The 21404-nt window shown below is 34.8% G+C and overlaps 1 protein-coding gene across 13 annotated transcripts in view; it reads right to left on the reverse strand.

The window, feature by feature from the left end:
- LOC108917841 (ankyrin repeat domain-containing protein 17) overlaps nt 1-21404 on the reverse strand; it is a 52640-nt gene that overhangs the window by 14708 nt on the left and 16528 nt on the right. For 5 of the 13 annotated variants that reach the window (XM_023455204.1, XM_023455211.1, XM_023455196.1 and 2 more), the window contains exons 2-8: nt 14124-14177; nt 10617-10758; nt 8777-9126; nt 5312-5459; nt 4339-4905; nt 1280-2053; nt 652-1055 (exon numbers count right to left, since the gene is read on the reverse strand). In XM_023455204.1, coding sequence (XP_023310972.1) covers nt 652-1055; nt 1280-2053; nt 4339-4905; nt 5312-5459; nt 8777-9126; nt 10617-10758; nt 14124-14177 — 2439 coding nt within the window. Of the gene's footprint in view, nt 1-651; nt 1056-1279; nt 2054-4338; nt 4906-5311; nt 5460-8776; nt 9127-10193; nt 10265-10616; nt 10759-14123; nt 14178-21404 lie in introns of those variants that run through there. The other 8 variants (XM_023455206.1, XM_023455200.1, XM_023455215.1 and 5 more) reach the window with 8 other exon arrangements.

Raw genomic sequence — 21404 nt, forward strand, 5'->3', positions numbered from 1 at the left:
TAGAGATGATTCTAACGCGAGTTTAACACAAAAAAAAAAAATTATAAACTTCGGATGTCCAACAAAAAACTTTCTCCGTGGTCCATTTTTAACGTTCACAGAGGACCGAAAACGATAGATTTGGTTGACGTGTTTGAGAAACGGACTAAAGTTCCTGTCATTGTGAAAGTATATAAAAAAATCACTATTACAGCTGCCACGCCGGGTATTTTTATGACAATTTTTATGTTCCATGTATGTAAATGTTTCTAGATGAAGCTACAAAGAAATTTAACAGCTTGTGTTTCCAAAATGATTTTGACATGGGCAAACGTGATATCAGACGTATTGAAAGTGAAATGCATAAAAAAAAAACAACTGTTACAGCTGCCATACTGGGTATTTTTATTTGGCCTAGTTTTTTTGTCCAGTGTAAGTAATATTCCAATATGTGTAGCAAATAATGAACAATTTCGATTATTTTGACAAAAAAAAAATGTTCTTAAGCGGCAATTACCCCAAAACCGATCAAGACTACTCATTTTCAAAAATCGAAAAATCGTACACGGGCCCATTCCAAAAAACTAGTGCGAGGTTAAGTTAATTCATTCCTGGACATCCGAGAGTTTGGTGCCCAAGGTTCAGAATACCGAGCAAAACGTGACAACTTACGTGCAGCTCCTCCAGAATCTGCTGCTTCTGAGTGGTGCCCTCGTCGGAACTGTTATACTGTTTCTTGCGGTTCTTAATGAAATCTATTAAGGTACTGTTAGATTCGTCCTTGTTGTTGAGAAAATCCATGGCGGCGTTGGCGGAGAACACCTCCTCGTCGAAATCGTTGAGGGGCTGCGTCCGCACCTGCTGCGCCTCGGCCGAGGTGAGGTTGCCGTCGAAGACGGCCCCCGCCGACCTGCTCTTCGGCAGGATGGATTTCCTGCTGCTCGAGATTTTCTGTTGCTCGGGGGTTCGGTTCGCTTGCGCTTGGACTTGCTGCTTCGAGTTGACGTCTATCGAGGGGCTGGCGGGGTCCTCCGGCTGGACGATACGCACCGCGTCGGACACTTCTTGCAGGACAGCTACGGGTAATTTTTCGGTAATAAGTAAAATTTCTACGGACTTTAATTTTTTTAAATGCAGCAAATGTGAAAATATTTTGAAGGCGATTCCTCAAATCAAATATATCGATCAAATTTTTCAGAAATACGCATGTAAATTTGTATTTTTGACTTCCTAAACTTTTGCTCGCGGTTTTTGAATACACTGTATACGTCCGACGCTTCGAAGTATAAACCTGACTTACCTGAAGGCGGCTGAAAGAAGTTGACGGGTTGCGGGGGCAAGTTGGGGGGCATGGTTCCAGGGGGCAGGGGTGAGTCTCGGCTACCAACCTGCCCCGGAAGCATAGACAAATTGGTAGCCGTCGTAGCCCCTTGTTGGTGCTGGTTCAGCATCATGGGCTGCATGGAGTGCGGGTAATCCAACAACAGCTGCACGACGTTAGTGTGGCCCCCTTTGGCCGCCTCGATCAGCATCGTAGAGTTGTCTTTCAACTTGTGATTGGGATCGGCATTGTGGCTCAGCAACAACTCCACGACGGGCAGATGGCCCCCGGCGCAAGCCAGAGAGAGAGGAGTGTGGTCGTTATTGGTAGTCTGACGCCTGACGTTGGCCCCCTTGGAGATGAGGAACTGAACGGTGCACATGTGCCCCGCCCTGCAGGCTTTCATGAGGGGCGTACGGCCACCTTCGGACTCGTGCTCCAGGTCGGCGCCGTACTGCAGGAGGAGGTCCGCGACGTCGGTGTGCCCGTTCTCGCAGGCGTAGGTGAGGGCGGTGTCTCCCGTTTGCGTTTGGGCGTGGACGTTGGCCCCGTTCTCGAGGAGGAAACGTACGAGGTCTAGGTGGCCCTCCTGGGCGGCCTCCATGAGGGGGGTCGAGGCGCCGAGTTCAATGTCGGCGCCTCCCTTGAGTAGTATGTCGGCTACTTCAGTGAAACCCCCGCAACAGGCCAAGGTGAGGGCTGTCTCCTGAGTTTCGTCCGTTTGAGCATTGATGTTCGCACCTGTCGAATGAGCTTACAAATCAATTAAACTATCTGAAAGCCATGGTACGGTTGCAGATTTTACTATAAATTTTGTGATTATAAGAACGGCATGCTGGTTTTCTTGAAAATTGAAAAATTAAACGTTATTTGTCGGAATTTTGATCCCTTATATACGAAACGGAAGTTGTTTGGAGCTAAAAGTATTAAGTTTAATACATTTTCCAGACAATCATATAATTTCAATGTAGAGGCAGCTTTTCTTACAAGGAAACTTAGGTTAGACTAGGTTAAGGAAATGTTAGGTTAGGTTACTTAAACTAACCTAACTTAAGCTACTATCCATTGCTTCTAACAAAAGATACATCTACATTTAAATTATAGGATTGTTTGGAACATGGTATTCAATCAACACAAAATAGTGGATTTTTCATAATAATCATTATCTGGTTGCATACAAAAGCTAGATCATATCAAAATAAAGATAAAATCGAATTTAGGAAGTTGAGAATCACCTCTGCGTTTGTGTAATTTATAAGAAAACAGTATTTGATTATGTTAAAATAACTTCAGATTTTTAAGAATTAAGCCTATTTCATTTTGAAAATTTTTAAAAAGTGTCAGTTTGATAGAACATTTTCATCAATGATAGTATTTAATAAATTGTTACCTTACGTGCTTTTTATCAATATTCGATAATATTTCAAAGTATTTATTCACAAATAAAACTACTTGCAACTCTGAATATAAAGTTACTTGTCAAAGTGACAGTTACAACTAACCTGTACAAAAATGTAAAAACAAAATTTAAGAAACACGCCAACTTAAATTTTTACCAAAATAATAAGTAACCAGAAAAACACAAAACAATGGCAAAATGTCTCGTTAAGGAACCTCCAGAAATGCTGCATGCATTTCTAAATCACAGGGTGTTGAAATAAAAAAAAACTGATTTGTCTGTAACTACATTAATTATTAGCCAACGTTTCATCATTCTATGTGAAACATCTTCAGACATTTTAGAAAATGAGTCACTTTTTTTTTTCTTATTTTGTTCGGTTTATTTAAATTTTAAGTTTGTGCGAATTAGTTTTGAAATAAAGGACTCCAAATAGGAGACAATTACGACTAAACGATAGTTACTATTCCAGTTATTTTGAAGTATTGCACGCTCTATTTATACAATCTTAGAAACTGAATCATCTAGAAATAGTTCCGGTGCACGAAATATACTCAGACGTATTGGCTCTAAAAAATGTTTATGCCATGTTCTGATCCTTTTCCCCGAGCTGTCCTGGCGCTTTGCCAGCAGCCGAATTTGATGAATGACAACCGACTTGCTATTTTCAATGACGAATGCAACGCGAAAATTAACTCAATTCCTTTTTACTACAAAAAATGGTGAAGCGCGGACATTTCTCGTACACAACAATCGTTTGACGATATCGAAACGTACTTTGTTTATACAAGTTGCGAATGTGGGGATATAAAAGTGTCACAACCGTACAAAAACACCAATCTATTTTGTGGTCAGCGGCATTACCAAACAATTTTAATTTCAGAGTATCGGAAACAACTCGATACGGCGGAAAAAATTCGAACACGGAAACCGAGTCAATAACCTTGTCTATGGTTCAACAAATAACAATAACAGATGTATAAATTTCTTCTTATAGTCGTCGATAAATATTCAGCGGGATGTCAGGGTTAGGAGCTTTGTTAAAATATGTGGCTGGGTACACGTTTTTGACCATCGAATTACAAATTGTGGAACGGAAAGGTTATTCCGGAATATTTTGTTTCTCACTATGTATTTTACAATTTAGACGAGCACAGCCAACAAAATATGCGATAGAGATTTGGGAAATTAAATTAAACGGGTGTTAAAGCCATCTTAAAAAAAATAAAATAAAATTTTCATTTGAACAACTGGTACGAGATTTTGATATGCAATTCGGAGCTAATTTTGTAAAAATGCTTTAGAATTTAGTTTTGGACAAATTTCATCAAGCATAAATGCAATGACTTGCGATTTTTTGTCCTAGATGATATAATTATTATAAAATTAAGAAACGTGAGATGTTTGACGTGAAAATGCTCTTAGGCCTTCCATATTTTTCATTGTTTACCAACGCAGTAATTAAAATGCAACATGCCGCTCGTTTATCGCAAAATTACAGAAAAATTCAAAAAAAGCACAAGTTTTCCTTTTGTGTTTCCAAAGACAACACTCTCGCCTTCACAACACTATTCAGGACACCTTGCATTATTTAACGACAAACCAAATAAACAACAATTTACAGAAACTTGGTACTTACCCTGCCCCAACAAGAGATGCACCATCTCCTCGTGCCCCTCCCTCGCCGCCTCCATGAGCGGCGTGTACCCCTCGTCGTTAACTTCCTCGATATTGGCGCCCCTCTCTATCAGCAGCATGGCGAGATCGACGTGTCCGCCGCACGCCGCCAACGTTAGCGGCGACTCGAAACTATCCGTGGGCATGTTGACCTGCGCCCCGGAATCCAGGAGGAGCCTGGCCACCTCGACGTGGCCGTCCATGGAGGCCTCCATCAGCGCCGTGTGCATCTCGTCCGTTTTATGCTCCTGGTCGGCGCCGGCTTCCAGCAGGAACCGGACCATGTCCAGGTGGCCCTTGTAGCAGGCCAGCGTGAGGGCGGACTCTTTGAACTCGTTGGAATGGGTGTTGATGCCGGCGCCGTGCATCAGGAGGATCTTGGCGAGGCCGACGTGGCCCGCGCTCGCCGCCTCCATGAGGGGGGTGTGGCCGTTCTCGTTGTGGTCCTCCACGTTGGCGCCGTTCTCCAGGAGGAACTTCACCACCTCGGTGTGGCCGCCCGCACAGCCGTACATTAGGGGCGTGTTACCTGTGGGGCAAGAACACAACGGCGTGTATTTAGCTGCACGATTTTGCAATTATAAGAAGAAGACTACTCTGAAATTTTTTGAGACGCACTTTACTTCTGAGAAAAGACATTTTTAGTTACGCAATTCTTTGTAAAATGGCATACAACAGTCATATTTGTTTTCAGATGTGTGTTACCTTTATTAAAAGTTAGGTTATCTTTATTAAAAGTTAGGTTAGATTGAAATTGAAAAGGTTATGTTGGGTTAAGTTAGAAATCTACTACAATTAGGTAAGACGGGATGAATGAAACTAGTCTAAGTTCACAGAAAACAGCATTTAATCGCCTCAAATCAATTTCACGTTTAGGTTAAAATAAGCAAAAATTATTGTGGGCGATCCGCCTATCTATTAACCAGTATATTTACCTGATGTGGATTGGGCATTTACGTCAGCCCCATGGGCTACTAGCAGCCTGACTATATCAAGGTGTCCTGCAGAAGCTGCTTCCATTAAAGGAGTACATTCTCCCTTAATGCCTCGGTCTTCCACATTAGCATGCATTGCCAAAAGAACCTTTAACATAAACTTTGCTTTAGCCTTTGTTTCCGTTTCGCATTTTTGTGTTTAAATCAGAAAGTGGCCCCCTCATGTTTGAAAATTTATTGGGATTAGTATATTTCAAACACCTCAAGACTTACATTAAGCTTAAATGTGTATTTCGTACCTTATGAATTAACTCGAACTGTTTTCAAACAGTTTTTCCATCTGATTGTGACTTCTGTCGAGCTATTTATTTGACAAAGTTTCAAAAATGTGTCACTGAATGACTGAAGAATTCATTTCAAGCCATTTTATTATTACAAAGAGAAAACACATTGTTTTTGTAAAGAAAAGATGTTTACTTTTGTAACAGTCGATCAAGATTTTTCAACAAAACGTTTATTCCCTAAATTATCTCCATAGGACCATTTACAGAAATTTTTTCGTTTACAAAGCAACTACAAGTACAGTTTATAAATTCTAAATGAAAATGCAACTTTCAATTAATCGTAGAATGCTTTGAAAAAACATATTATTTAAATAATAAAACAAATACATTGTTTAAAACATTTAGAAAATAAAAACACCTTAGTCCGAAGCAGAAAGTTTATATTATTATCTTCGTTTGTGGTAACAAATGAATACAACGTCAGGACAAAACAAAAGAAATGCTTCAATTCAATTGTTTACTTTTAGGCTCGTTTATTGGTTCCCAAAACAATTATGTTTATTAATTCCACCGCTATCCGTTAATATTTACATTCTATCGCTATCACTAGAAAACGAAATCAATTCAAAATAAATAATGAACATTCGTATGAATCCAGGTTCTAAAAGTAGTTGAGTAATATTTTTATCTGCGGTACATATTTTATGAGAAAAAATTCCGTCTACAATATTTTTTAATGAGTCTGAAATTGACGCAACCAAACAATTAATGTTATTCGTTGTATCGTGTGATATTAAATAAAATAATAATTATATATGATCCATGAGGGTGTTCGTGTGGTTTACTGAATAATAATATGCCACCCCCTCTCCTGCACATGTCTCCGACTTTTGGGCTAATCCTTGCGAGTAGAATGAGGGGTAGAGATATTACTATTATTATGAGACTACACAAACATATGAATTACATAAATATATACAGGGCATTTCGCATAGGAACCGGCACAGAGCAGGAGCAGGGAAACCCAAAATATGGTGATTTAACCAACTTACCTTTGTATTAAGCTACATTCCTGTGAAGTTATAGGCCTTGAAAGGTTTCGACAGTAAGTAGAGTTCAATTGAAGCATTTTAAAGGGTCGATACGGGATGATGCACCATTAAAATGTGACAGAATTTTTTTATCCGTAGGCCGTCTTAAAATTTATAATTTTATTTTAGGGGGAATTTAATTCTAAAACTTTTCTTACTCTTGTTAGTTTTCAAAAAACTTTGTCGTTTTCAACAAAAATACAAATAACTAATAATATGTATTGTAACTATTATCAAAATCATCGAAAAATCTAAAGTTGGCTATGGATTTGAATTTAAATGTAAAAAATTTAAACAATCAGTAGCTATTTGATAGAGTAGACTTTAGGGGGAATTTAATTCTAAAACATTTCTTACTCAATCATCAAAAAATTAAAAGTTGGCTATGGATTTGAATTTAAATGTAAAAAATTTAAACAATTAGTAGCTATTTGATATAGTAGACGTAAATTCTCGATGAAGAATAAAGAGAGACCCAAAATTTCACCCGTTTCGTCGACCTCACAAATTCGATTCAAAAGTGGTCTAAATAATAGCTTCTGGTGATACTTTAGAGTGGTGTATGCAAAGTGTACCATTTCCTATGTAAAATCTTTCCTTCTTTATGAATCTACCATTAGATTTTACCAAACACTTTGTTTTAATGAGGTACTGCCGATTTTACAAAAAAAAATCGGGATTTTTGCTGAAAATATTCAATTAATCGGTATTTTTATACTGGAGACTTACAAAATCTCGATAGATACTCTAAGCCTTGTATTTGAAGGACTTTTAATCAGAGTAATTTGGATGTAAGATTAATAACAATGAAAGAAAAAAATAACAGTAATCAAAGTGTACATTAGTGATATTTTAAAATTGATTCTATTGCATGCATACAATTATGTTAGATTATTCTTTAAGAAAACATGTTGTGAGGGACTACCCTTTCTGCAAGCAATGAGGTTACATTTTCATCACTCAGATCATGTAAAACAATACGCAACTATTTTCTTAAGAGAAGTCTCTTCCGTTGGATCAGCAGCACCCGAAATTGCCAAAAAACTGATTGCTCGCAAAACCGAGTGACTTCTTTAAGTGTTTGTATATCTTTTAAGTGGATATATATTGAATTGAATTCTTGAGGTCCACGAAACGGGCGAAAAATACGGCTTTTTTTTGGGTCACTCTTTATGCCTGAGAGAAAACGGTGATCATTTTGAACAATTTCTGCAACTGTAAACTGTATGTTATTTCTGCTGTTTAAGTTGTTTGTTCCTCATCAAATTATTCCTATTCCAACTTTTTTTCCTAATAGTCAAGTTTAACATTTAAATTCACAGCCAACTTTTGAACTTTCGATGATTTTAAATAACAGCTGCAATACGTATTATTAGTTATTCGTGTTTTTGTTGAAAAAGACAAAGTTTTTTGAATACTAATGAGTAAGAAAGTTTTAGAAATAAATTCCCCATAAAATGTAATCATTTTAAAAAAAATTCTGTAACTTTTTAATGATGCATCATCCCTTACCAACCCTTTAAAATGCTTCAATTGAACTCTATTTTCGGTCGATTTATGCTCTATTTCGAAATTTGAAAGGGGTGCAGTCTAGTACAAAGGTAAGTTACTCACCATATTTTGGGTTTCCTTACATTCCCCTGCTTTGACAATTAAAACAGAATCTGTACGAAGCATATACACTTTTTCAAATAAGTTCACAAAAAAAAATAAACATATTTGCTATGTTGGTAAACGCTCCAAAATTATCTGATGTATTAGTGTTCAGCGAAAACAAGGTGGTAAAATTAAGAAAGAAAAAGAAATATTAAAATATTTTTAACGGTTATTACTTTAATGTATTACGGTAGCTTACCATTTTTTTGTGACCCTCAAACATTTATAACCTTGATCCCGACTTCCAAGGTCTAAAATTAATTTCTAGTCTTTCCAAATCGAGTAGAAACCCTGTCCAAGGATCAACCTTGTACCGTTATTAGCTGTACTTAGAATATCAACTATTTTTAAAGTTTACACTAACATTTTTGTCGAGACAAATTGACTCAACGGACCAAGCGGTCAAAGAGAGCTACTGCCGTCATTCCACTGACCTGGGCGAGTTCGAAGTATCCGGCGCTGCACGCCAGCGACAGCAGACTCTCTCCCTCCTCCGAAGTCTCGTGCACGGATCGTCCCTCCGTCAGCAGCTTGCGGACGGTGCCCACATCGCCGTCCGTGCAGGCCTCCACCAGCGAGATCTTCTCGGGCTGCTGCTGGTTGTTGGCGGAACTGCTGCCTCGGTTGGTGGGGTTGTCGGTACGCATGCGGGTGAGGGCGGCGGCTGCCTCGTCTAGGGCACAGGAAACACTTGATGTCAGTCGACGGAGGACCTCTGGGTTCCCTAGATGCTTACCATCTTTTGGTGCCAACTGTCCTATGCCCGAGTATTGAAACCGTGACCCTGTATATTTTTGAAGACTGCTTTTGAAAATATACTACTACTGGGAAGTGCTTAAATATCTTTATAGTACTAAAAACCGTTTCGATACGATTCAATAATATCGTTTTCGCCCGTACTTTTATTATTTCTCTTACAAAAACTTAAAGAATGAAAATTATGCGAAACGAAAACATTCACAGATTTTATTTGTCAAGATTCGGTTCATCAGTTATCTGTAATTCTAATGTCATATCCTAAACACCAGCTTATTTGGATTTCAGAATTGTTTCTACATAATTTAATCTCATTTTTATATGCAAAGCGAATCGGTAAAAGTATAAGTAAAGATATGAAATGTAAACACCAGTTCTACATACTTTAAACGATACTCCGTTTCAAAACTTTTCACAAAAGCTCTTTCCATTATCTGTACTCGACTACCCGTCTAATTATTTTAATGAACTGAAGATAAAATTTGTTTCACCGTAACATGCTACGGCGTTGTAGGATAAAAACATTAGGGCTGATAAATTTTGTAAAAACATTTTTTTGATTTGTTTCTGAGAAAATATTATAATCTTAGTCCTACGTTTCTTGTTCGAGACCCAAACAGTAGTTAATTACTTCTCGATTAACAATATAAAATGAAAGTATTCATGTATCGCATTAATAATTCATTATGTAAGTTTATTATAAGAGCAATTACATTTCATACAACATTAACTTCTTTTCCACTTACACCACTGATTAGATATGTGAAATCAAGCACAAAAACCAATGCTATTATTCCACTGCTAATCTTGCAATCAAAAGTTCTTAGCAATAAAGGACAACCAACTATTTTTATCAATGAAATCGAGTTTTTTAATAACCGTTATATTTAAAACTACTGAATTTACTTTTAACGATAAGTTGGCAAGGATATTTTAATACTCCATTGTCTGATTTTCGTCTGCTGCCGGCTGATTTATGCCGAGATGTCACATACAATCATGTGCCCAATCTGATATTCCAAGAAAATTTCACGAAAACAAAAACTTATTCTGGACACATTTAAGGACAAAGAAACTGACATATACAGTACATACAATAAGCATGTAGTCGATCTTCTGCCATAGTTTTTTTATCCTCTGGTCTGGGACTCAAACTCTAGCTGCTGAAAACCTCAGCGCACATAACCAAAAACTTTGACAAAACTTCACGGTTTTATTTAGAGTTTCAGTGCAGCCAACTGCAACTCGCGAAAAGCACTAGAATCGACAAATATACAGGGTGACCGGTCTTAGAACTGTTGACATTTAGCGACATGTTGAAAATACTTTATACTGCATTAAAATACGTGAAAAATTCATAATTATTATCGAGTAACATGCGTTCGAACTGAAATAAGATTTTCTTAAAAAATATAAGTACTGCAACAATAAAAATATGAAAAAATGTTAAATATCTGTATGAAGGAAGGTGCAGTATATTATTAATAATTAGGTATCTACTCAAACATGATATCTCACCTGCTGCTTGGAGGAGCTGTTCGAGCCTGGCCTGAGTCTCGGGGTCGACGGCCCTTTCTTCTTCGGGGTTGAGAAGGTACTTGTTGTTGGACTCTACATGGGGGTCGTCCTCGAACTCCTGATCAATCATAAATGACTCCACCTAAATCATATTTTACCACGCTCAGACCCCATTCACGCAAGTCACATTCATAACCCATTTTTTTTTTAACTAGGCATGTTTTAAACAGCGAAGGGTGGAATAAAAAGTTAACATACAGCCGGGTGACGTATTGACTTTTTTATCTGATCATGCAGCAAAAAAAAACACATCTGGTAAACATGGGTTTATATGCAACTTGTTTTGGTGATGTAACTTCGTATGTCAGTCGACCATACACACGCTTACTTATTTGCGAGATTGGAATGTTTAATGACTAACCGAATTGCGTTGTAAATGTGCCTGGCTTTTCATATTTTTGTTTTTTTAAACCTTTATTAAAATATAATCAGATAAATTAAACAAAATGCGAGTAATAGAAAACAAAACTACAATTTTAAATGTTTATTCTTGTATGCTGACAATTTATACTTATAATAATTAGATTATTTCTATTGTAATTCCTTTTTGACATCTGATTTTATATTATTTGGCCATCATATATGTCGCTTTCGAATTTATTTATAGAATAGTAGCAAAACTATAAGATAAATTTAACCAAACGATAAATTAAAATAAACATGATAATAAATGTGTTCCGGCGATCGGGAAATTAGGTTAACTTTCTATATTTCAAACAGGGTACAATGCCATGTTTCAAATTCTGGTGGCTAGACACACAAACTTTGCAATCAATGAAAATTTGAATAACTTGTAAATCTAGTGCCGTTTAGCCTTTTTTTAGTCTAGTTTTTTTTTTAATTCAACTCATATTTGAATAACTATATTTTTCCTGGTATGACACTTATTTAGATTTAATGGTTGAAAATATAGGACGTACTAAAAATAAACGCCAACATTTTAACCACATATTTAACTCCTCAAAAGCAACATCTTTTGTTTATTTTACTCAATTAAGTTACAACATATGTCAAAATCTCCTCAGTTATTGGACCAAAGCGGATCCGTTTTGAAATGGATGTGAGAGGGGGCAAGCAAATTTGTTATGGATTCTCACATAATAAAAGTGTAGATCCCTAGATCTGGGCGAGGTCCGGAACATTTTCAAAATTGCAAAAATGTTTAAAAAATACCTATTTTATAATAGGTATTTTTTTATTAAATACCTTTAGTTTTTTACTTATATCTTGGAACCTATGCATTTTGGAAGAATATTGAAGAGGAAAAAATGTTTTACAATTGAATTTTGCACAATATAGTGAATGTTAAAAATTTTTAAATTTATTGCCGATGTTGCAAAATAGCAATAATTTATTAAAAAACATGCAAAATAATCAAGTTTTTTGGATAATTTTTTTAAAATATTTTAATCGCTCCGAGGGCATTCTAATTTTGGTAAAAAAAAATTTAGAGTATAATAAAACAACACACCAAATTCATTAAAATCGATTGATAGATTTCGCAAAATAATTTAATAATCTAAGGATCTACACTTCTATTATGTGGGATATTTCGACAGATTCGCTCTTATGAAGAAGTTCTGGATTAATCTGGAGACATTCTTATTAATCTCGAGAGCTAGGTCTAGAATTATTTGCAACATTCTCCAAAAGCGCATTTTCAATGGTGGTAGGTTGTTGTTGCTTTTGAAGTTAAATATGTGGATAAAATGTCGGCACTTATTTCTGAAACACCCTGTATATAAATAGCATAGGAAAAGAGGCAGTCACATAAGAAGACTGAGAAGAAAAATACAATTGAGATGATCGTACATACACATACAGTTAGCAAAAGTAAAATTCAGGTTTAAATGATGTAGTGAAATAGTTCTAATGTTCCGGAAAAAATGAAATGGTGGAACCTTTGTTAAATTTTCATGGGAGCCTCCATTACTTCTCATATTTTAACAGAAACTCGGATAGAGCAAATCCGTTTAATTTTTAGGTTATGTGGCAGCGTCATTCATCATAAATATTAAAAATCCACCGTTTATTATGCACCACGAAAATAATTGATTGTATAAACTGGGCTAAGGTAAAACGGTCTACGAAATATCACAAAGAACCAAGGCGTTCGCTTGCTATTTAGCAAGTAATTCACAATTCAGTTAGACTGGTTATCTGCTCCGTGGTCCGTTCTGCACCTAGAGGCTTGCTTACATTCTATCGTGCGAAAGATTGTTGTTAATCGCATTTTTTTCGCTTAATGTCATGTTAACCTTGCCTCTAGTTTAATGTCATCCGCACGCCGGTAATCTGTTTCGAGATAAGTCATTGAAAAATGAAATGCCTGTGCGAGGGAACAATGGCAACGAAAAAATATATATTTGGGTATAAACATTGTTAGTAAAATTCAATTGTTCACACTCAGCTGAGGGAATGATGTCAATAAAATGGCGTTTAAGTGAGTAGGTACAAAAAACATTTAAAAATATAGTTATTATTAAATTTAAAAAGGATACAGAGCGGTCTATTCGCGTGGCAAAGCACGACAGCTTCGTTACTGTTCGAGAGACAAAACCGTAGGTTAAAATTGGTTAATTGGTTTATTCAGAGATGCAGAATAGTTTTGGTTTTGTAATTATTGTTGTCTAATAACTAGACTAGGTTATAAAAAACTAAATTTAATTTATTTATATTATAAAAACATATTTAATACAGTAATTCTTACAAAATAAATTTAATATATCCAACATTGCCAAAAAAATACCCATAGTAATACTTGAATAGAGATTAATGGCAATATAAAACACAAAATAGGGCATTTAAATATAAGTTATTGCATTTGAAAAGTTCTAGAAAAGGTCTCGAAATTTGTAGTTCGAAATAATTTAAATAAAAAAAAAATTATAGGGTGGTATTGATTTTAAAATTTCGATTCTTTCCTGGATTCTTTCGACTCATAATTTGTCGCTATGAAATAAAAAATACGCCTTCAAATTTTGTAAGAACATTTTTTGTATCGCAAACAGTAACAAAATAGTTATATTTCGTCACACAAATGGACCACCTCGTATGTGAAGCACAAGCAAAAATGGTAATTAATTAACTTTAGATTTGAATTTTCCTATATTTATAAGAAATTTCGGAATCTAAGCAAAAATATCAGCAATTACACAATTCTTTGATTTTACGGGAAAAATAACAAGGTTTCCACTTTAAGAATGTTAAATTTCTGTTAGCACCTTTCCATGCTATTGTTACGAAGCACTGCTGCCACAGTTGCGAAACAAAATATTACTGATTTCACTTTTTTTCAAACAAGGAAAAAAAAATAATTTCGTTACGCCTACGAGTGAATGTGCAGCAGAGTGGGGACCGATTAAAAACAAATTAACGACAAATCGACAGTTCTGAGAATGTGGTGTTGGTTAATAAGAAAAAAAATACCGCTTTGCGTGAACTTACCCCATCGTAGAGGGCGGTGTGCATAATGCCAATTGCATTAATTAATTGCAGTGCCTGAAAAAAAGGTCGGTTGGTTTCTCCCTTGGTGTGTCGGCTGTATGTTAACATTTTTGGGACAGGTGGACCCCCGGGCCCAAGTATCAATTATCTTTGTTGTCGTCTTAAAACTTCAATATGGATAAATTAAAATATTAACACTATCGATCACTTAGGAGCTTTCCCTACTAACTGATCTGGGTACTCTAGAATTGCGAAAGAATAAGTGAGCAGATCTGATAAAAGGAAACTGTTTTCTAGTCCTAATCTCAAATCTAGATCCTAATATTTTGTATGAGACAATCTTGTGTGTTGTTAACCTCTAATTTTGTAATAAATCTCTCAGAACTTATGTAACAAAGGTAGGTATGTTTATATTAAAGGAGTTACATGATCTTTTTTTTAATTATAATTTTATCATAACTGGTATTTGCACCAAAATGATTGTACAAGTTATAGCAAAATATTAATTTACAACGGAATAACATTGAGGTTATGTAATTCCGTTAATATCGAGTCAATTTTGGCATACAATTGAGACGCTGGACTAGTACGGGCCTGCCGCAATAAAACCCCATTTTATTGCTACATAATAATTAATAATCGGTAATTGTAGGTGATTATTATGTTACATTAATTGATCTTGGTTTAAATTCAATTTTAAACCGCGACGAAAGTGTTCAAATTATAATATTACCTTCGCACACTCGAGGCTAACAATATCATTCAATTTTATTAGTAATTTTATTTGATTCACGTTTCAGTCAGAATAATTTTTCATATTTCTGCTTCTGCTTGCTTGAAGGACATAAATCTGATCGTTCGCCAAATAAAGAATCTAAACTACCTCTTTTTTTTTTTCTTGCACATGCGAACCTGATTAAAATATAAATATCACCTGGTACAATACGTAAAGGCATGATTCCGCGAATATCCTGAAATATTAAAGCAATGCCTACATATTAAATTTTTAAGCTTCGAGGCACCAAATTTCTGTTTACAATGTTCCTTGAAGCCAGGGACTATCGATCACACACGGCCTTTTTTTTTCGTACAATGTAGTTTATTGTTAGACTATATTGAGACTACCTAGTTTTCGCTTTAAATACACACAGGTACGTTAAATGTATGGTAAAATATTTGGCTAGTTGCTAAGGCGTTAATGCTAAAATCAACAATGTTTAATACACAGACTGCATGAATTATACAGAGTGTAACTGATACATTGTACCCCTTCCTAGAGAACTTATCAGCCCTCTTTGGAGCCTTTTTTTTAAGTCATACTTTATTATCTAGTGTAATTAACCCAGTAAGAGAAATGTAAATAAAGCTGGGAAAGAAACTGTAAATATTTATGGTTCCTGCTTGCTTTTGGTTATGAAAAATGCTACCAACCAACAACATATTAATGCATAATCAATATAAACATTAGGGAATTGTTTTTGGTAATCAGTACAAGCATCGGGCAAATACGTAAAGCCCAAATATTTATAGTATTGTGTTTTACTAGCTTTTTTTTTATTAATTATACTCCGAGGTAAGATTTTTATTTGTCTTACCAGGAAAGATACCAGGGAGCTTTGCGTCAAGAGTATGCTAATATTTATAAATTTTTAAACAATAATAAACAGCGTATTCTCTTCAAGGAATTTGCGTTGAGGTTAAACACGAAGCAACATCATTTTTATTAAAAAATCAAATCCGCGTGCATTTTTAAGACTGCTCAATAGGCAGTTAAAAAAAAGAATTACCTCCTTGGACTTTACCTAAAAACAGATTGTAGAAAGATATTTTCAGATTCCTCATAGAAACACAAACAAATTGGATCTAATATTTGTCATGAGGCACGACAAAAGTTTCTAAAAAAAATTATAGACATACGAAATTTTCCAAATAGACAAAAACAATCAAGAATCCGTTATGGACTTGCTGAAAACACTGCTGATGTTAGTGTTTCTTTACATTCCGTGGTTTGTCAGGAAATTGTAAAAAAAACAGGTTTTAGGCAAATCCCCCTAAAACTTGCTAGAATAATCAGTTTTTGCGCCCCGAGAAAATTTTGAATAAAACTAAGAGACTATTTTTGAAAAAGTATTCATGTAATAGCTATTTATGTATGAAGGGTGTTGTAGGGATTATATGATCCTGAGATCGACGATAATTTAGCCAGAAAGGGCTCTTGAGCTGTCGAATTAAAATAATTTACAATAAAATACATGCCAATTCCTAATTTAACGACCGTAACTGGAATTCTCTTTGGAAAAATATAACATCCCGTTACGTTAGATTGTACGTTATTTACAATAACAATCCACTTAAAACAATTAATCTCTAACGATGACGCTGAAGCTTACGCTCAAATTGAATTTTTACACTTTTCCAAGCACCTTCAAAGAACTTGGATTGAAACGATCCGAGTAGTTGTTGAAAAACACGACAATACAAAAATACAAATGTTAATTTATTTAAATTGTAAGCGGCAAAGCTTTTGTTTGTGAAATTGGGTTGAAAACCTTAGATAAGGCGAATAAATAAAGTGATGAAATATAACACTGATAAACAAGGAAGTTACCTTAGCGAGAACATCAATGAAAGCCAACACGTTTTGGTGAAAAAATGACACATTCAAAGATTTTACCATAAAAAGATGCCTATGCAATATGGCTACTTTTATAAAAATCGTTCAAATTTCAAAACTTAAATTTTAGTTACATAATACATATGAAAACAAATACTTTGAAACTACAAACATCCGACGCGCGCACATCCGACTAATTATTGTATAAAATTTTGTAGTGGTCAATAAAAATTATAATTAAAGCAGAAATAAAATACAATTAAGTTTATATAAGGATTTTGCTGATGTATAGTGAGAATTTGTTCCTAAAATATTTTATTCGATAGACAAGACACGTATTTTTTCAAAACGGTTATCTATAGTCTAAGCTGTCGATTATTGTTAATAAAACTCGTGTCTGACATTTACACGATTCAAAAGTAGGGCCGTTGTTCGTCGACTTTCTTCAATACTTCTATGATTTAAAAAACACAAAATCTTACACATTTACTAGAAAGTTTTGTAGTATACGTTTCACCTAAGGGCGATATACATATTTTTCGTAACTAAACTTAATTGTAGGACTTATTTATAACCTTATAGGTCTGTTCAGAAAATAACCAAACTTTTTGAATCACGCGCCAATCGGGATATTTAGCGACAAGTGGTTGGCAGCATTGCTTTGCACAGAACTTCCTCTGTAACCAGTAACCACACATTTTTCGATTGTTGTTGTTGATATCTAATTTAGTTTATTCGTGATATTGTTATTTGAGTGCAATGTGTAACGTTTTTTGAAATGTGCGATTTTCTGCGATACAAATGCAACGTAAAATTTTGCATGAAACTGGGGAAAATTTTCAAGGAAACGTTTCAACTTTTGAAACAAGCTTACGGGGATGCTCTGGGTCGTACGCAATGTTACGAATGGTTTTCATGGTTTAAAAGTGGTCGTTAGTCAATTGAAGATGATCTTCGACTAGGAAGGCTGTCGACTTCAACTGATTACTCCTACGTTCAGAAAGTCAATGGTCTGGTGCGTGCAAATCGCCTGTCAGAGATGTTGCAGAAGAGGTTAGAATCTCAATTGGGTCACGCCATGAAATTTTGACTGAAAAATTGAACATGAATCGAGTTGCAGCAAAATTTGTTCCTCGTTTGACCGAACAACGCAAAGAAAATCGTGTGGACGCTTGTCGGCAATCCAATGAGGACAAACACGCTTCGTATGTATAAGAATGAAACACACAAAATTCTTCGCTTAGAGAATCCCGACCAAATGACGCAGTTCCGATAATTAAAACAATTAATTGCTCGGTTTATCTTTGATATTTTACGACCGTGGCCAATTTCAGAGACGAGAATGCCATCATAACTTATCGGGATGGGATATTTTCTATTTTTGTCACCGATGTAAGAGTATTATTCAATATAAATTGGCAAAATTGGTTGTACGTACAAGGTTTTTACAATGGGGTCATTTCCCATTTTTTTAATGATGTTTTAAAAGTTTAATACAGTGTATTATATTTTAATAAATGTATGTAGGTAAATGTTTCAGAATACATATTTACTTGTTTTCTTTTTACTAAATGTAATAAATGTCCAAAGTTTTTGACGAAAAAGTAATTATTTCCCTACTCTAACACTAATTTTGAGGAATTGCAATAATATACAAGCAAAAAAATTATTAAGTTATTCATTATCTTTAGTTTCAAAGTAATTTATGTTTATATAACACTTTCTATAGAATTCCACTCGTGGAAACGACCCTGATACTATGACTCTCTACTTGAGTCGGCTCGTTAATTGATCAAGGTATCAAAACGTAACGATAAAAAAAATGAATTCTAGATAGGGCTAGAAGTGCTTATAAGCAAATAAATTTGTTTATATTGAAGGTGTTGTCAACAACAATAACAAACGAATAAATCAATGTTTCTTTCTTCAACATTAACCTTCTCCAGTGACATGTGACAACAGTTCGGATACTAGGAATTTGTCCCCACAAAACATACGCTACAGTCATCTAGAACTTGACATGGATACTGCGAAAAGTGGATTTAAAAACATTCAAGGCCAGATCTTATTCTTCTTCTTGAAACTGTACAACAGAGATGGGCAATACATTCTCAATTAAAAGCAACGGAACCTATGCAACCTTCACCGCTTCCGTTCATTAAAAATTGACTGCCCTGACAGTTAATTCCAATCAGGAGCAGGACATACAAAAAAATCAGTACAGAAAAGAATTCTATCTAAAATAGACACTGTAACGTCGTAAACACAACGGTTTGTTATTGTTCATTACAAATGATTCATAAGGACTGATAACGCTAGTTTAGGGATTTTTAGTGGATAGTGCCAATAGTGTAATGTTGGTTGCCTATGATCGGGGTCATATGGCTCGTAATAATTTATTAAGGTTATGTATGCGGAGTGTAGTTTTTTGTCAGGAACTGTAGAGTGAAGATGGCTCTTTCAAAAAACTTATCAAAAGTTGACCTGCGATATACAGGGGGCAAAAAAAATCGTGCCAAACCTGATAATTTAACATTTGAAAAATCTCGACGATTTCAAATAGAACACCCTGTGTTTTATGATTTCATTAGATGCCTTTCTGTAGACCCTACAATTTTTTAATAGCTCTCCCTATACCTAAGTTGCGTAGTTTTTGCAAAAACCCATTTTTATGTAAAATACCGGATTTACGCCCGTTCCTTTGTCGGGAAAAATATTGTAAGGGTATGTATTTTAAGTTAGCTTGCTTTTCAAAGTTCTATTCATCCAAATTTTTTAATCTCCAATTTCACTAATAACTTTCCTAACTACGGTAACAGAGCTTGATTTTCAATATGATACGGATGAAACTTCTTCAATATTTTATTTGTCAAGTTTTTGAAAACTTCAAGATTACTAATAATTTCCTGGCACTAATATTTTGATTTTTATCAGCAGACGCCACAACTTTAAACTAAATATTATCGTTGTTACTTTCATGTCTCTTGGTAGTTTTCTCATAATTCGCATTTGCTCTTCATTCAAACCTTTCCTTCACATTTTCAAAACAGTCGGAATCTCTGTGAATTTGGATTATTTGCTTTGTAAATATGTGCTGCTAGCAAACATTTCCCATATTTTGCTAATTCTTAATCACTTGTAGCGAATTTATGGTTTTTTTGATTTTATTCACAAATAAATGGAAACTTTCCATAAAGACTTATTTATTAAACTCAAATATCTAAATTTTTCAGTTATTAATTTTTATTTTAAATAGTGTAGCTAGACAGTTAATAAATTTAATAAAAATAAATACCCTTACAATATTTATCCCGACAAAGGAACGGGCGCAAATCCGGTATTTTACATAAAAATTGTTTTTTTGCAAAAACTACGCAACTTAGGTATATAGAAAGCTATTAAAAAATAGTAGGGTCTACAGAAAGGCATCTAATGAAATCATAAAACACAGGGTGTTCTGTTTGAAAAAGTCGAGATTTTTCAAATTTTAAATTATCAGGTTTGGCACGATTTTTTTTGCCCCCTGTATATCGCAGGTCAACTTTTGATACGTTTTTGAAAGAGCCATCTTCACTCTACAGTTCCTGAAAAAAAATTATTTCTAGCTGTCATACAATCATAATTATGTCAACCATTAGAAATCACGAAACAAGAAAAAAAAAATTAAAAGTCGATTATCTCGAAAACTATCAATATTTTAATAGGGATCATAACACAAAGTCCCGTTAATTTTTCANTAAATTTATCAGTTATTAATTTTTATTTTAAATAGTGTAGTACAGTTAATAAATTTAATAAAAATAAATAGCCTCACAATATTTATCCCGACAAAGGAACGGGCGCAAATCCGGTATTTTACGTAAACATGGATTTTTTGCAAAAACTACGCAACATAGGTATAGGGAAAGCTATTAAAAAATTGCAGGGTCTACAGAAAGGCATCTAATGAAATCATAAAACACAGGGTGTTCTATTTGAAAGAGTCGAGATTTTTCAAATTTTAAATTATCAGGCTTGGCACGATTTTTTTTGCCCCCTGTATATCACAGGTCAACTTTTGATACGTTTTTTGAAAGAGCCATCTTCACTCTACAGGTCCTGAAAAAAAATAATTTCTAGCTGTCATACAATCATAATTATGTCAACCACTAGAAATCACGAAACAATAAAAAAAAATTAAAAGTCGATTATCTCGAAAACTATCAATATTTTAATAGGGATCATAACACAAAGTCTATCTCTTCTTGTTTTCAAGATACAGAGCGACAGAATAAAATTTTTTAAATAGAAGTTTTACGAAAATTTCCAAACGGTGCGAAATATTTTTATGAAATTTGATATTCCGGGGTTTTTAAGGACGCCAAATACGCTGGTCTAATTATGTTTTGTATATTTTATAGAGGGCGCTAGTCTCGGCGCTAGTTATGCTACATTCGTATTACATTTTAAGTTCTAATTTTTTTGAGGTTAGGTTTCCAATTTCTGATGTACAATTTTATTTTCTAAAATTAATGTACATTTGTTAGAACTTCCTAATGTGGCCGGTTTTCGAGAAAAAAGGCTTTTCATTGAACTCTTACAATAATACGGTGTAGAAAATAAGTGACTTTTCTCAAAGTAGGCTTATGTCAAAACTTATTGATGGATGTCTCATAAACATCGCATAC

Source organism: Anoplophora glabripennis, unplaced genomic scaffold (assembly GCF_000390285.2).
Source record: "Anoplophora glabripennis isolate ALB-LARVAE unplaced genomic scaffold, Agla_2.0 scaffold17, whole genome shotgun sequence".
NCBI lineage: Eukaryota > Metazoa > Arthropoda > Insecta > Coleoptera > Cerambycidae > Anoplophora > Anoplophora glabripennis.